The sequence below is a fragment of the Diorhabda carinulata genome, chromosome 11 (assembly GCF_026250575.1).
Source record: "Diorhabda carinulata isolate Delta chromosome 11, icDioCari1.1, whole genome shotgun sequence".
NCBI lineage: Eukaryota > Metazoa > Arthropoda > Insecta > Coleoptera > Chrysomelidae > Diorhabda > Diorhabda carinulata.
This window is the reverse complement of record NC_079470.1, coordinates 4,849,958-4,866,657: the sequence shown is the minus strand read 5'-3', so window position 1 is coordinate 4,866,657 and position 16,700 is coordinate 4,849,958. Positions and strand designations below refer to the sequence as shown.

The 16,700-nt window shown below is 30.5% G+C and overlaps 2 protein-coding genes and 1 long non-coding RNA gene across 3 annotated transcripts in view; 2 read left to right on the top strand and 1 right to left on the bottom strand.

The window, feature by feature from the left end:
* Positions 1 to 5,144, top strand: part of LOC130899216 (uncharacterized) — an 81,874-nt gene extending 76,730 nt beyond the window's left edge. Inside the window, exons 7-8 of the mRNA XM_057808969.1 lie at positions 356 to 510; positions 569 to 5,144. Of these exons, the coding sequence (XP_057664952.1) occupies positions 356 to 510; positions 569 to 1,924 (1,511 nt within the window). The 3' untranslated portion in view covers positions 1,925 to 5,144. The remainder of the gene's footprint in view (positions 1 to 355; positions 511 to 568) is intronic.
* Positions 5,145 to 7,052: 1,908 nt separating this feature from the next.
* Positions 7,053 to 16,700, bottom strand: part of LOC130899466 (blood vessel epicardial substance-B-like) — a 31,807-nt gene continuing 22,159 nt past the window's right edge. The window contains exons 4-7 of the mRNA XM_057809417.1: positions 15,167 to 15,312; positions 10,723 to 10,943; positions 9,729 to 9,923; positions 7,053 to 7,712 (exon numbers count right to left, since the gene is read on the bottom strand). Of these exons, the coding sequence (XP_057665400.1) occupies positions 7,525 to 7,712; positions 9,729 to 9,923; positions 10,723 to 10,943; positions 15,167 to 15,312 (750 nt within the window). The 3' untranslated portion in view covers positions 7,053 to 7,524. The remainder of the gene's footprint in view (positions 7,713 to 9,728; positions 9,924 to 10,722; positions 10,944 to 15,166; positions 15,313 to 16,700) is intronic.
* Positions 10,801 to 14,236, top strand: LOC130899468 (uncharacterized). Its single transcript, XR_009060035.1, has 2 exons — positions 10,801 to 11,134; positions 14,207 to 14,236. It is a non-coding gene; the product is annotated as an uncharacterized LOC130899468 (long non-coding RNA).

The following is a 16,700-nucleotide window of genomic DNA, read 5'->3' as shown; positions in this document are numbered from 1 at the left end:
GATCGGCATACTGCTGTCGGTTTAATTTACGCCGAAAGTCATAGAAAGTTTCTGTAAACAACTCAAATAACAGTCGTATGACAACTCGTTCTAAGTATGTTTACCATTATAAATGTCAAACTTTATTATGGCAACGTCAGATTTGACACATTCACATCAATGTTGCCATATCTCAAAACTGATTCCATCTTCTAGTCTTTCATGGATCTCTGCAAGAATTTGATGCTGTACCTACTATTATTATTCTTATCTTCATTTGATCAACCTATTTCTATCAATATACATATGTCTCTACTGTCTTTTGTATAAATACACTTCATATAAATGTCTAATTTTGATTTATTTCTATTTTTAGAAAAAGTATCATTACTATCAAGGCTGTTTAGAAGATCGAAACGTTCTCAGTGCCATATCGGAACGTTTGGAGCTCAATTTCCACCAACAGAATGGTTCAATTCAAAAGCTGTTCATTTACATAACGTTGGTACCCAAACAGCCACACCAGATAAGGTACATTATTGTCTAAAATTGTTATATTTCACATTAGATATATTTTTTTTTATTTTAGGAAAATGGTATTAACATTGCGGCATATATAGAAACATGCGAAATTAGTTCTTCTAGATCGGCATCTTTACCACGAAACCACCGAAGACAACTTTCCACTGATTTAACATTCGCCACTCCTTTAACTGGATCGAGAGAAAACTCCCCTGTATCTCGATACATAAATTCGTCTTATTCTAGTAGTACTTTACCGAGAAAACACGCTTATAGAAGCCGGGAAAGTTCGAGAAAAGCGAGTAAAAATAAACCGTCAACTAACCAAGAAAATAAACAACAAGAACTCACCGAAACCGTTATTAATGAAAGACTGTGTTCACCTTCATTAGATTCCACCGCGAATTTAAGCTTAGATGATAATTCTAGCTCAATCGCAGATTCCCCGGTGAAAAATTTATCGAGTATTGATAACAGCGGACCGAGCAGTATAGAATCTCATAAGAGCAGCAAGACCGGTAGCTCAATAACGAGCGGACCATCCAGTTTGGAATCCCACAAAACCGTCATCAATAAAAGCTCAATAGATTCACTTTCTAGAAACGCTAGAAACTATAAAAAAGAAAGTAGTCCAAAAACGAACCACCAGAAATCTTCCATGCCTCACAGTAACTCGTTCACTCTACAAGTAACGAGCGGTACTTCTTTTAATGGTACCCCCGGGGCGAATACTAAAATATTTGTACAGAATTCACCGGTCAGATCGGTTATAACTTTCGAAAACGGACAGGTCGAGAAGAATCCTAACGTGGTGATTATAAATAAAGAAAAAGAAGATAAGGAACCTAAACCTACGAAAAATACGAACCAACAAGGTTTCAATAACACCGAAACCAAATTCGAAGGAATGAATAATAACCGTAAATTATCCCTACAACTCCCTAGTAAAGACGGACTAAATTACCACAACGTTATAAAGAACGTCTCTCATAATATCGTTAATTCCAACCCGGATTCTCCGATAGCTAATTCTTTCAGAGAATTTTCTAAGAATTCCTTCACCAGCACTCCGCCTAGTCCTACGAAAAGTTACGAAGGAATCCCGATGTTTTCTTCGATTAAATATCAGAAAAACGAAGTGGGATCCAATTGTTTAGATAAAGGAAAAATATTGGACAAAAACGTCGTCGGATCCGAACCTAATATCTGTATCAAAGAAAGAACTTTAACTAGGGAAAACAGCAATCATCAATTTCCCAGTTTGAGTGATCTAAGTTTCAATTTTACCAGTCTAACGGCACAGAAAATATTGAAAGGTGTCAGTATAAACAGCGTGGATACGCTAGTCGAACTTAATATGGCGGCGAATCTTGAAAAACAAAATAATTGCGACGTGGTACATACCGATTTCGGTCTCGTGTAACTTCTGTTAACTTTTTAATTAAAGTTAACAGTAAGGTTAATCAAAACTCGATGAAAAGCACTGCGATACAGAAATTGGCTCAATAAGAAGCTACATAAAAGTTATTTAGGACACTCTGTATAATCATTGAAATGTGTCAACGTTCTTAACTATTAGGGTAATCCCTTTGCGGTCCCTTTAGCTCCTGGGGGCTACCAGAATTAGAGCGTGACTGTTGTATTTCTGTAGCTACATGTCTCTTCATCTCTTTCCTACAGTATAAGCTCCAAGGTTTGCTATTGCCCTCTAGTCTCATATGTCCAGGGCTCCTGAGGGATTTTCATCGTTAACTGCCTTATAACAATCAACTTTGATAGTCAAAAGAGTAAAATTAACTACAGTACATAAGTTGACTGAATAAAAAGCTGAATGAATACACAGAGTTAAAAGTTATTTGGGACAATCTTTATTATTATTATCGCCTCGTCGTTCTTGATTATCTAGGTAATCTCTTTGAAGGATCCATAGCTCATGAGGACTTCCAGAATTGTAGCTTGATTGTTGTTCAGGATGTGTATGATAATTTCAACTTTCATTCCATAATAATCTACGATCTTATCTGTGTCTAAATCGATTTCAATGTGCCCTGGGATTAGACGTACTTAGTTGCAGTATTTCCTTCTTCCAGTATGAAGGTTTCGGTTAATCTGTAGCCCTATGTCTTTCTCTTTCTCCCTTTACCACATCTTAAGATGTTCTGAACGATTTCCATTACAGTTTCGGGTTCTGTCAATGATTCAGTCACATTGTCTTCTCTAATGCTAATTTTATGAGACTCAAATGTTTTCTAAGTAATGTTGAGACTCACTATATATAATATAATATGGAAATAATTCAAAATTTTGCTGGGACGCCTAATCTAATACATCTAATCTTCACTAATACAAACATTATATGGTTCAATGGTCTCCTGAATAGATTAAAGACCTGGTATTTAATTTATGACTTTCAGTATTGCATCGATTCAAATAGAAATAAAATTATATAAATTTTTGAAAAAATATATATGAAATTATTATTCGAGTCACCCTATATTTCGAAATTATTTTGTCCATTCCGAATAATTTATATATTCATAAGATTAGGTGTCTAAAGTGAAGGTGTACAGGTGTACCAGTACTTAAAAGACAGTCAAAAATGACCTAAAGAACTACAGACCAAATTCTTTTATTACTAATATGTTGAATATCTTCTGGTGGAACAATTTTACATCTATCTTGGAATAAAATAATCAGCAACTGTTAATTTGTGTGTAGTAAGGGTTAGTTGGTTTCTAAATTGTTTCTAGTAATGCAAATATGTGGTGATGTTGCAATATGAAATACCTGAGAGGTTTCATAAATGGAAAATTCTCTACTAAGATCTTTATATGGGTCACTACTGTATATTTCGTATATTTCTCCATTAACGCAAATATTATGTGGTTAAATTACTTAGTAGGTAACAGAAATTAAATCACTGACAGTTTTCATACCTTAAAAACTATTATTATTTTATTTGAGACACTCTATATTTCAAAATTATATACTAATCCAAATAATATATAAAAACTTAATGATTAGAATGAAGATCTGAAAAACAGGAGTGTATCTACAGTGTTTTGAGGTAGCCAGGAATGTACTAGAAACAAGGGTGAAAACCCCATGGAATTATTAGATAATTACGTGAAAATCAACTCAGAACTCTAATTTTTACTTTATTAACATACATTGAGCAAAAATTCAATGGGAGCGTTGGCTTTCCATGGTTTTAGAAAGTCTGGTTCGTAACTTGTTTTAAGTTTCAAAAATGACTCTAAATTTTCAGCTTCTTACTCAACTTCTGATATAGATAGTCAGCACTCCAAATGTCAACTTCTTTGTCTTACTGTTGCAATCTGGAAGACTATTCCATACGTTGTATATAAGACGCGACATTTCTTTCAAAATTAATTTACGTACATACATTTCTGGACCTCCAACTCTTGTAAATAGTTTTTCAACTCTGTAAATTTTCCACTACACAAAGTTTTACTTTTTAAATCGATCAATATGTAGATTTCGTTACTATTTGTGTTCGAAGAATATACTATGAATACTAGAGGGTTTTGTTACTTAAATCTGTCATCAACAGTTGCACTGGTTCTATAGCGATATTGCTTTCAAAATTAAAATTGAAATACCGCTTTGAATATCTTCAGAACAAACCAATTCATCCACTGATAGCTTTCTAATTCTTTGCAATAAATAAAAATGTTTGCAACCATTTGTCGCTATTCAATTCAGGGAGTTATTTAATGTCTTTTTCATTTAGGAATGTATTTATTTCATTCAAGCATAAAGCAAAACGTTTCAACACCTGGCTATGATAGTGAAGATGCTATTAACAATATTGATAACCAAATTCATAATCTTAACAAAGCGATTCTTGCTGTATTATGCATTACTACTATACATTACATTATAGAAGGGTACTTCTTTGCTGTGAATCTTAGAAAATTTCCATCACTAACAGCTTCAAGAGCTTTTTCTAACACCTCTTTTGTCCATTTACCTGGATAATATGATATTATGTCTTAGAATTCCATACGGGGTAATACCGGCCACTGATCGATTTTGCCCGCTTAGAATGATTGACATAACCTCAAAATATGAAAACGGTTTCTTTTGTTTGTCACGAAAAACGTAAATAACTTTCACAAAATCTAACAAGCACATGGGATACGATAGTAAATGTATAATGATAAACTTTCAAAAATCTATTGAATGTTATAAATCACTTTAAACTTACCTTTGATTGTGTTTTTTATAACAATAACAATAAGTCCGTACTTTTACACGACTGTCAAACTCACTACACGAAATATCAAATTAGACTAAATACCCAAATAAAATGTCATATATTGAGGAATAGATTCTGTCAATTTTATATGATGTGTGTGTGGGTGTCTCTATATGACAAAATGACTGTTTTTTAACGTATTTTTTATTAAATTAATGTCGATAATCAAACAATGTAAACGTGGCCTAAAAATTATTATACACATTTTGAAAATTATTATGTATAAACCAGTTAGTGGATAGTATGATTTTTGTAACTTTTTGTATATTTATTATGATATATAAGAAAAATGTAATAATACTTTATTTACACAAAATCTAATTTTGTACAGCTTTAATAATAAAATATACTTATATATGAATGTGAAATTTTATTTACAACATTTGAAGAATTCCTCTTGTATTTTGAAGATTTAGAATCGGCGCCCTAATCTTAGAGTTTGTTGATATAAAAACTAATTTTTCATTAAAAAAAATAAATCTTACATATTATTGTTTCCATAATTTTCATTCGCAGTAGTCATTTGAAAAAACAGTTTAACAGCAGTTTTCAGTTGCCAGATTCACCAATTAAGTAAAACTTGGAGTTGGAAGATTTTATAGTTAGAATGACAAATGCAACGCTGTAAGAGATTAGACATGTTTGAAACTGGAATAAAATGATTACTTTTTCTTGTATTTATCTTATTTTGAACAAATAAAGGCTGTAAAGTGGAATAAATTGGTTTAAAGCTGAAATAAAATACTGAACTTTTGTTTTTGTTTTGAATGTACAGCGGGGTAGGCAACGCTGTAAAGTGAAATAAACATGTTTGAAACTTGAATAAAATGCTTATTTTTTAATTTTATTCATTTTATTTTGAATGAATAAAGACTGTAAACTGGAATAAATTTATTTGAAACTAGAATAAAGTATTAATCTTTTATTTTTTGTTTTGAACGAATAGCTAGAGAGGTAGGCAACGCTGTAAAGTGAGATAAACATGTTTGAAACTTGAATAAAATGCTTATTTTTTATTTTATTCATTTTATATTGAATAAATAAAGGCTGTAAACTGGAAAAAATTGGTTTAAAGCTGAAATAAAATACTAAACTTTTCTTATTTTTTGTTTTGAACGAATATAGAGATAGGCAACGTTGTAAAATGCAGTAAACATGTTTGTATCTGGAATTAAATACTAAACTTCCTTTTTTTCTTTTGTTTTGAATGAATTAAGGCTGTAAACTGGAATAAATTTATTTGAAACTGGAATAAAATACTGATTTCTTATTTTTTTGTTTTGAATGTATAGAGAGGTAGGCAACGCTGTAAAGTGAGATAAACATGTTTGAAACTTTAATAAAATGGTTATTTTTTATTTTGAATAAATGAAGGCTGTAAACTGAAAAAAATTGGTTTAAAGCTGAAATAAAATACTAAACTTTTCTTATTTTTTGTCTTGAACGAATATAGAGATAGGCAACGTTGTGAAGTGCAGTAAACATGTTTGAATCTAGAATTAAATACTAAACTTCCTTTTTTTCTTTTGTTTTGAATGAATAAAGGCTGTAAAGTGGAATAAATTCATTTAAAATCAGAATAAAATACTGATATTATCTTTTCTTGTTTTGAACGAATAGCTAAATAGTTAGGCAACGCTGTAAGATAGATTAAATATGTTTGAAACTGGAATAACACGCAAAATTTTTCTTTTTTATTTTATTTTGGATAAATAAAGGTTTTGAAATAAAATAAATTGGTTTAAAGCTGATATAAAATACTAAACTTTTCTTATTTTTTGTTATGAACGAATATAAAGATAGGCAACATTGTAAAGTGAAGTAAACATGTTTTAAAGTGGAATAAAATGCTGAACTTTCTTTTTTTCTTATGTTTTGAATGTTTCGAAGTAAAGTGGAATAAATTTATTTGAAACTGGAATAAAATACTTCATTTTATTTGGAGTGAAAAGATAGATAGGCAACGCTGTAAAGTTGTAAAGTGGTTTGAAACTGGAATAAAATGCTAAACTTTTGTTCATTTTATTCTAAATGAATGAAATAAACGAATTTTTTGTAAAATTTTATTTATTTTTTTATATGGCAGCATATAAACACGACAAATATAAACATACAAATATAGTTATGTACACACTACAAACAACGTTAACATTCATAAATTCATAAATACATCCAATAAAAAAAATTAATAAAAGTTCAACAATAGATTACAAAGGGATTTAAAATTTACTTCTTGTTTAATGTACCTATATGTTCAGTGGAAGGCAAGTTTGTGGAATATTCTCGTTTATTATTCAAATTAGATTTAAACATTATGAGAATAAAACTCCCAAGAGAATGTACAGTCATGTATATGAGTCTAAAGGATTTAGATCAGGAAATCTTTGTGACCATTTGATAATTCCTCTCCTATTTACATGAAGATATTAATAAATGGTTTCTTCCAGAAAGAGAACCATTTTTTCCGAACCTATTCGAACCTATGTTACTGCCTACAGGATTAGGAAACAACCAATAGCAGCACTAACTCCAAATATTGTATTTCATTTAATATTTCGTTGGAGAATACAGGTCTATCTAACCATTTAACATGAACTTAGAGCCTATTCGATCCATAGTCTTCTATAATGATCATTTTCCAATAATTCCAGAAGGAGTTTATAAGGATGTAGTTTATTTGGAGGTTATGTACAACTTTACACTCTTTTCGGTTTGGTTATTTAGAATATTAAGTAAAAAAATTATTTCTTTTGCGTCTCGAATTTGACTTCCCTCGATCGTTTCAAGGAGCGACTTCTATTGGGCGTGGTGTGAACTTCTGGAATACGGAGACTTGTAGATGAACTTTGAGAATTAAATGGAGATTTGGCGGGAAATTGTTTAGCAACTAGAGGTACCCAACTTTGCTGTTCCAATTTTCCCATAGTACCTATTCAAAATAATTAAAAATTATATAATATTATCTTGCTATAAAATGATGGTTGACAAAAAATGGTTTCTTGTATGGTTTAGTGATTAGTAGCATTTAGTTTTTGAAATTTTGTGACGTAATTTGGATTTCAAAATGAATTTTGTAGCTAATTTTTTTTGCCTTTCCTAGCAAAGTAATTTTGGGAGAAAAAAATTATTTCCAGTAGCACCAACAGATATTTAAGCATTGTAGTATCGACAGACTTGGACTGAAGGTCATAGAACTAGAGGGTTTTAAACCAACAAATCTTTATGCTGTATTCTGCAATATCAAATGACGTCTATTTTTAAGTATGGACTGAAGTGGGTTCTAGAAAGTCTTAAGAGCTGGGGTGCTCTGGATAAATAAATCTTTACGTCCTACCCTACTATATCTCCAGACGTGCAGTAAAGAACGTCATGGAGCTAGGAAGTCCTGGACTAATTCATCTTCATCTTATATAATACAATATAAACAATTGTTCAAGAAGGTCATGGACTAAATGGTTTTGGATCAGCAGATTTTCAAGTTTCAACTGTAGTAGCTGCGATTTCAACTTAAATAGATTCAGGTATTGGGTACTACCCCGATTTTTTTGTGTTTAGCAAAAAAATTAGTTGATTATTGTCATATAATATAATTTTGCCACTTTAAAAAGTAAGTTAAGTTAATTTAATATTTGATCTTATTTCAATTTCTATGACTCCAATCATGTTAACACCTATCATGAAAATTAAATAGCATAAAATTTTAGAGAATTTTCATTAGAATCATTGCGCTCAATCGTTCTTGAGATAGAGAACGAGGACTGCGCAGTACTCAGATCAACCATCTGTCCTTCAGTTTTACAACAATGTAAATGAACACTTATAGTATGGCCTAATCAATAGGAATTAATTTTCCAGTACCAAAGTACTTTAAGACTTTTCCTTTGAGTTCCTGAAGGCTCGAAGTGTTAAGATTTGTTCCCTAGTGCTTTCAACTTCATCTTAAGCCTTGTAGCTTTCATTCTAAGCAAGAATTCTTGCAATTGTATAATATTAATATTGATCTGCTTCCCAGTTCTTTTAAAGTTTTCTTAAACCTTGTTGCTTTCATGCTAAACGAGAGTTTCTGGAACGGTAACGCACATAGGTCTTTGAAAGATCCTAAAATTACCCCAAACGCCGATGTCACTTTGGCTTGAACGTATCGATGCAACTGAGGACACTCAGAGTCTTGTTTGAGTGTTTAAATCTTACACAGAAGTCTACTTTGGTCAAACTTGGAATCATCTGTACACCAGGTGAATACTTTCTACTGTCATTTGTTGTGAAAAAGCCCAAAGCATCTGCATCACTTTTTCCAGACAACAATCTACTATCAGTATTTTTTGCCTATTCCAAGACTGTTTTTCCAGATGCTTTTCAAATTTCCAGACAGATTTAACCGGTTTTTGAGGCTGTTCTGAACATCACCAGCAACCACCATCTAGCAAATATGTTTGCCTCAATTAATTTGAACAGTATAGTAGCTTAACAAATATCCAAGCAGCATTAAATAGCACTAGACTCTATAGAGGTCCATTATAAGCTAGTATGAAATAGTATTTGTGTAACTCCTCATTTATTTTAACAGCTACACCTTCCAGTTCCAGCAAGAGCTACAGTATATGTGATGGCTTCAAGGAGGTTAGAGGCATTTTAGAACTAATTGAGCTAGAATTTTCTCCTCATCTTCACTAAGATATTATTTGTGGTATTCTTGGAGCGATCCAATCAAGAAAAACAAATCTTCCAAACATTTTTTTAAAACTTTTTCTTATATTTTTCTACAATATAGAAAAGTTTACGTTCTCGTTTCCTATGCGAGAACAACACACCAAATAGAAATATTGACTATTAAACCGATGAGACCGTAAAAAAATTTCGTTACCTTGTATTATATATAGAGAGAAAAAAATTATTTTTATGATTCAAAATATGTGTATTAACAATTTCACTAACATCTACTCACGTTCTGTATTTTTTTCTGCTAGTCTATAAGCTTGCGATCGAACCAATCCAGTGGTTCCCGTATTGACTGCATCTAAAGACATACTGCGACTATGCGTCCTCGCCCACAATTTATTCCTTTGACCTCGTTCCCTTTTGTCATTCAGTCCGCTTAGGTGCTCGTTTAAGGCGTAAAGTTTTTGAGTTATATCCTTCCCTAAGAAAAAATTTCGATATCAAAGCCAAAACATAATTATAACACATGAATAGCACAACAAAAATTATTTTTAAAAGTTCCAATTTGCAAATATTTAGCTTACAAATTGTGCATGGTCCACGTCTGTAAACTTCAAAAATCGCACTGTCAACATTCGTTGTAAATGACATTTGACAATAACATAATATACACATGCGTGTTCAGAAGTCAACTCATACTTCTTGATTTAATTAAATTACAATCAAATGTTTATTTACGTAAGACTCTATTTGATCTATTTACACAAATTTAGTCAATTAAAAATCATAAAAATTTTTAGCATTAGCAAGATATATTTAGGATTGAGAGAGTGATGCCCCTAAATGTAGGCAGCACATTATGCAATTTCTTTAAACATAGGACACGTTTTCTTATGAAAAGAAACTCATGAAATTTATGCACTGCGCGGCTTCATTCGTTACAACTCTTGTTACGTATTATACTATTAATGTCAACTTTAAAGTAGTTCTCATCTTTTCTCGACATAACCTCAAAAAATAGCTACTCAAGATCTGTTAACTTCTCTTCTTATCATTATGAGATAGTATCTTAATTTTAGTGAGTGACTTCAAGGCCCAATTAACCTCAAAATTTACATAAAAAAATTTAGTTTCATCAACATCGAATGCAACTATGGAAAGCGATGAATTTTCATCTCTACATCTCTACATAAAATAACTCAAAATACTTTTTGAAACATATATCGTCTCCTTTTTCTGTGATTGTATAAAAATAAATGTAATTGTCTATAATAATTTACCTATTAAGCTATCTAAAACGACTTTGAGCATCGGTCTATGCCTCAATACCCTTTCCAGTTTCATCCTCGGCCAACAGAGGTAGACGCTATCCTCTTCAGCCGTGATTGTCACTTGGAAAACATCATCTGATTGTTCGTGATTGGCTTCCCATTCAGGAGAATCCACGAATTGGTGCACATTGATGAAATGTAAATGGGTATCGTCACATGTCACTCTTAACCTATAAAATATGACAGGTTCACGTTGTTTTCTACCATACTGGAAAGCTGTGAATGATAAGTATCACATACCTACTTTAGTAACGTAAAATATTTGAAAGAGATAATGTGAAAACAACGCGTACCGTTTATAATTGAAGATTGTGTTGTTTAAATTATGAGTTAAGTGTCAAAAACTAGGAGCGGACCCAAAGTAAGATAGTTAATTAATATGTTAAAAAAACGTTTCTCAATCTTTACGGGAATGGGTATTTTTTTTAATATGTTCAGAGGTGCTCCCTGAATGTAAATCCAACTGGGCGTCATGGGGAGGACTCCACTTCAGCCGCCATCTTGAAAAACACGTTTTAATAAATATGTCGCGAACCGCGCATCGTACGATAAAAATTGTGAAAATCATTATTGTAGATAATAATATTTGCCACCTTTTTTATTTGAAACTTTTTTTGTATAACGCATAGGTTTTTAATTATAAAGCTCCAAACTTTTTTCAATATGGTTTTTGCTAATTTTAGAGCCTATTTTTTTGATTGGGTCTCTTGGACTAATGTATAAGAACAGAGGATGATAATAAGGAACATCTTATGTAACATGTATGAACAGAATACGTAAATAAATATGTGACATAATAACCTCAGATTAAGGTCAGCTTACACTTTAAGTGAAATTAAGGAAAATCAGGATTACACATCATGCTTTATTGTCAAATAATTGTTTACTATTAGGGAGAGTACGATTTCCGTGGCGCAGAATTTAGTTTAAATAGGCCAAAATAAATCGAAAATGAAGGGTGAAATTGTTTGATACCTCGCTTATAACAAAATGAACCATTTTTAATAACTTTCATCCCTCTGTGATGAATATAACTTAACATACGATAAATACATAAATAATTTGATGTTTTTCATAAAGAATTGTCGGTTGTTTTTCGTTATTTATAAAATAAAAAAATATTTAATGATAGTTTGAAGATTTAATTAGTAATTTAATGTAAAAATATCATCTTTCAAGCAAAAAGTACGTTCAAAATGCTTTCAAAAGTTATTTATTTTCGTTTGTTTTATAATTGGGAGCAAGGGTCGAAGCCCCTCATAAGAAAAAAAAATAATAATAAAATAAAACTAAAATAATCCTGTGGCAAAAAAAAATTTTTTTAGACTATTTTGGCTGGAAAAAATTCACGATTTTTGAACTTACACTCAAAGAGCACCACAAGAAGGTTAAGTTAGGTTAAGTTAGGTTAGGTTAGGCTAAGTTAGGTTATGTTGATATATACAAATATTGAATAAAAATAAATTTTTCCAACTTCAAGTATCGATATCTTGAAAACGAAGCGAGATATCGAAAAATTTTATTCTTCATTTTCGACTTATTGTGGATTGATTTATAAAATACCATAGTTAAATTTAGGCGCCACGGAAATCGTACTCGTGCCTTACAATTTGTAAATGAAAGCTTGTGAAAAGTTCAATATATAGAAGAAAACCACAATGAGTAACAAAATTATAAGTAGTAGTATAGTCCATAGCAAAAATTAAACTAGTTTTCAGCATTCCCGGAATTAAATATTATTATTAGAATAGAATATTACAGAATAGAAAGCACTTGTAATAGATGTAATAGATTTAATTTCAATTGGCAAATGATTGTGCACTTTTTTGCATTGTAAAGTATTGAGCCCTTAACTAAATCTAAACGTGGAGTAGGTAAATAAACGTCGTGCTCCGCGTTTCCAAGTGGAACGATCTTTCTGAAACTGGAGAAGCGTGATTTTGAATTAGGCAAACGGATTCAAAGATGAATGAGGAAGGCAGAGTCCGAGTAAATATCTAACAGTACTTTTATTTGCTCAAATTGAGTCCTTCAGTTCCAGATGAGTATTTATTTTTGATGTCATTGATTGTACAGCGAAGCTCTGCTAAAACTTTGGGCATAAAGAAGAAACTGTAAGTGAGGATTAACACCAGAAAGATTTATAGAATTTGATAAATTTTTGGCTACATTCACAAAGTAATTATTGAGGTTATCGGGTGAAGTAGAGATTATTCTCGATTTCTTATATCATTGGCAGCTTTTATTGTCTTATGATGAATTATTTTTTTGATCATAGAGGTATTGAGTCTTCTCATTTGATGATTTTGCTTTCATGGAGTGATAATTTATACTTATAGTGAAAAAAAAATGGTAATAAAGTGTTACTGCAGCCTGTTAGGTATTGAAAATAAATATATTTAGTTAGCTATACACGATTAGTTAAAACTATCTGTATATATGGCAAAATACTTATAGTAAAATCATGAAATTTCCTACGTTTGGGTTTTCGGATACGATCTTTCTAACTAAAATATTTTCAAAGATGGCCGACTTCCGATTCTACCGGAAATCGACTACAGCTTTGTTATTTTAAATAGAATACCCTGTATATTAATACATTTTCGAAATTTACGTAAAATTTTAGTATAATTTTGTCTGAAAATTTTTTCCAAGAAATGCATACTTTTTGAGTTATTAATTTTTTTTGTAAAAAATTTGACCGTTTCAGACCCTTATAAATTATTTTTTTACGAGGATACCCTTAAAGATATGAAAATGGTTTGTATTCGGTTGCTTTAAGCAAGGTCAGACGTACTTAAATCTATATTGAAAAATTTTTCATTTTATACAGAGTGTGTATAAAGAGTGTTCAAAATTTAACTTCATAAATATCAAATTTCTTTATTATAAAATTATAAAATTTACAGAAAACATTTAATATCTGGTGAATTTTCCTTATTTTTCACCCCTAAATGCATTAAAATATAAAAATCCGGGTGGTTCCATTAGAAAAAAAAGAAATTTGATATTTATAAAGTTAAACTTTGCACACTTTTTATACACACCCTGTATAAACTAAAAAAAATTTTAACATAGATTCAAATACTTCTGACCTTGTTCAAAACAACGGAACAGAAACCATTTTCATACCTTTAAGGGTATCCTCGTAAAAAAATAATTTATGAGGGTCTGCAACGGTCAAATTTTTTACAAAAAAATCAATAACTCGAAAAGTATGAATTTTTCGAAAAAAAGTTTCTCGACAAAAGTATACTAAAATTTTATGTAGATTTCAAAAATGTATTAATATACAGGGTGTTCTATTTAAAAAAACAAAATACAGATCGTATCTGAAAACCCAAACGTAGAAATTTTGCCATATACAGATAGTTTTAACTCGTCGTGGGACACGCTGTATAGATTATGTCATTTTAAACTTCTTATGTTTTAGGAGAATATGTTCAAGACAAGAAATGACGAATTGATAAAGAAGGTAAAGACAAAAGAAGACCATTAATAGAGAAAAAAAAAAAAACAAATAATTGTAACCGAAGAAAATGTTTCCTTCGAAAATATAGAGAAAATCGTGTTGGTGTACTTTCAAGACAAGTTATATTTGTAGATGGAACATGGATATGTGCCAAAGAAAACAAATTTAGTTCTTGGCAGGATAATAATGTCAAAAACGTACGTAAACTAGAAGGATACGACGGTAAACGTTTTTTCATTGTTAAAACAAATTTACCCCTCAAGTATTTACAAAGTGGATTACGACATATTTAATTAATTAATTTAGAAGAAGCGTCCTTAATAGTAAAGGACAATGCCCTTTATCATAGTGCAACAAAATATGGAATTGTCACTAGAGTAAAAGACATCGTCATGAAGTCTTAAGGCTACCATTAAGAGTTTAATGCAATTGCACTTATTAGGACAACTGCAAAACATATAATAAGTATACAAAGGTACCAAAATGTGCTTATATGTTTTTTTTTGTAATAAGAAAACAGAAATTTCGCTTTCTAAGCGCGCCAAATACAAAATAAACTACCTGGTGTTCTAGAAAATTATTATGGACAGAAAAAAACTCTTTACAACATTTTTAGAAAACACTGGATATTGACATCACTACTTTACGAATTTACTGTATAAAGTAATAGTAATAATTGTTTTTATTTCACATTTTGGAATGCCCGTGTTGCTCCAAGTCCTCCAAAACGTACAGAGAAGTAACACAAAGATTAAGAAACCTCCAAGTCGAATAACTTGTGATACAAGTTAAACTATAACTTTTCAATGATATCAATTTGGTTCAACTGTTGCATTAGAGTGAATACAAAAAAATTGAGGGGTATCAAAAAATAGGAATTTGAAGGGTATACGATTATCGAAGTTACGACTTCTAACTTACCTCCCTTTGAGCAAAATTGATAATTTTTCGTCTGCTGGGCTAACGTCTTCTACGGCATAAATGTCGCCTTCTTCTAAATTCATGACTTTGGCTTCTTTAACTAATTCTTTAAAATGCTTTTTACTCACTCTAAGTGGTTTGAAAACCTAGAATTTCAAATGTAAAATTTGACATGCCTTTACAAAAAAAATTCATTCTAAGTATTTCATATTTGAAAATGGATCTTTCTAGAAGAAGATATTCATTTAAGTTTCATATTCCCAAATTCTATAATTAGTACAGTCATTCAAGCTTAAAATCGATCGAAACCTCGCAATTTTAGAGACCTTCATCGATCTTACTCCAATAAATTGAAAACTAATGAATTAAAGCGGTAATGGGCTATAATTATGTTCAAATATAATAAATGTTGATTGTTTTGTATCATGACTTTAATAATTTGATATTTTACATCTTATCTACCCTTAAAAACAACCCCTCATACAAAGATTATTAAAAAAATGTGGTGAAAAACATGACATTTTGTTTATTTTGGATCGTAATAGCAATTTTTTTTTCTTCTAGAATAAGAAATCTGATCCTGATTTTCCAGTATTATCTCTAGAAAAATGTATTCGGTTTTTTAATAATAACTCGGCTTCCCTATAAGATTTTTGCATTCATCCATACATCATTTTGTAGGGATTTCATAAGCTACAAAATCATGAGAGTTGCAACCCTTCTAGGCCCTTTTCTTCAAAGAATCTTGATGTTAAAAGGTGAAAAAGCATTGAAATCAATACTTTAAACGCTTATATCTCGTTTAATTTTCAAGCTACGTAAGTTTTAAAAAAGCAAAGTGTTCAGTAAAATAAAAACTGAATTTTAGTTACAAAAAAATTCTTTCGTTGATCCAATAGTTTTTGAGATATTTTGAAAAAAAAATTTCACGTCAAACAACTTTTTTCAAAATATACGTTTTCCAAACCATTCAAACTTTTGGAACGTGGTGTTAGGACTTAAAAAAAGATAATTTTACATGAGCTACGATTAATTTTAATTTTGCCGCACAAGGTGTCAAATTTACCGACATTTTTTTTTAAATTCGAGTTATTTACTTATTTTCGTCATAACTCGCTTAATTTTTATGCTAGACGGTTTTATAAAAGATCATTTTAAAGGTCTGAAAAAGTACTTTAAAAATATTTATTACAATTTTTTATGAAAAATTTCGTTTTTCCGTTATTTGAGCTCAAACCTCTGCATAAATTTACGAAAAAGAAAAAATTGGCTTTCAGTGACTCATAAGTTACTGAATATTATTTAAAAAATTTAATTTAAACTGACTAATTTCCTTGTTTTTCTATAAGCTTCAATTTTGATAAGGATAATTTTTTCTAGAAAATGCGTAATTTTCGAGTTTTTCATAAAAAAATGTTGAAAAACGTGTTTTTTTTTAAATTTTCAATCGCGAATAACTCGGAAATGATTGAGTCAAATAAAAAACTTAATTCTACATTTTCTTCATAAAATTCAATCATCTATAGATTAATTT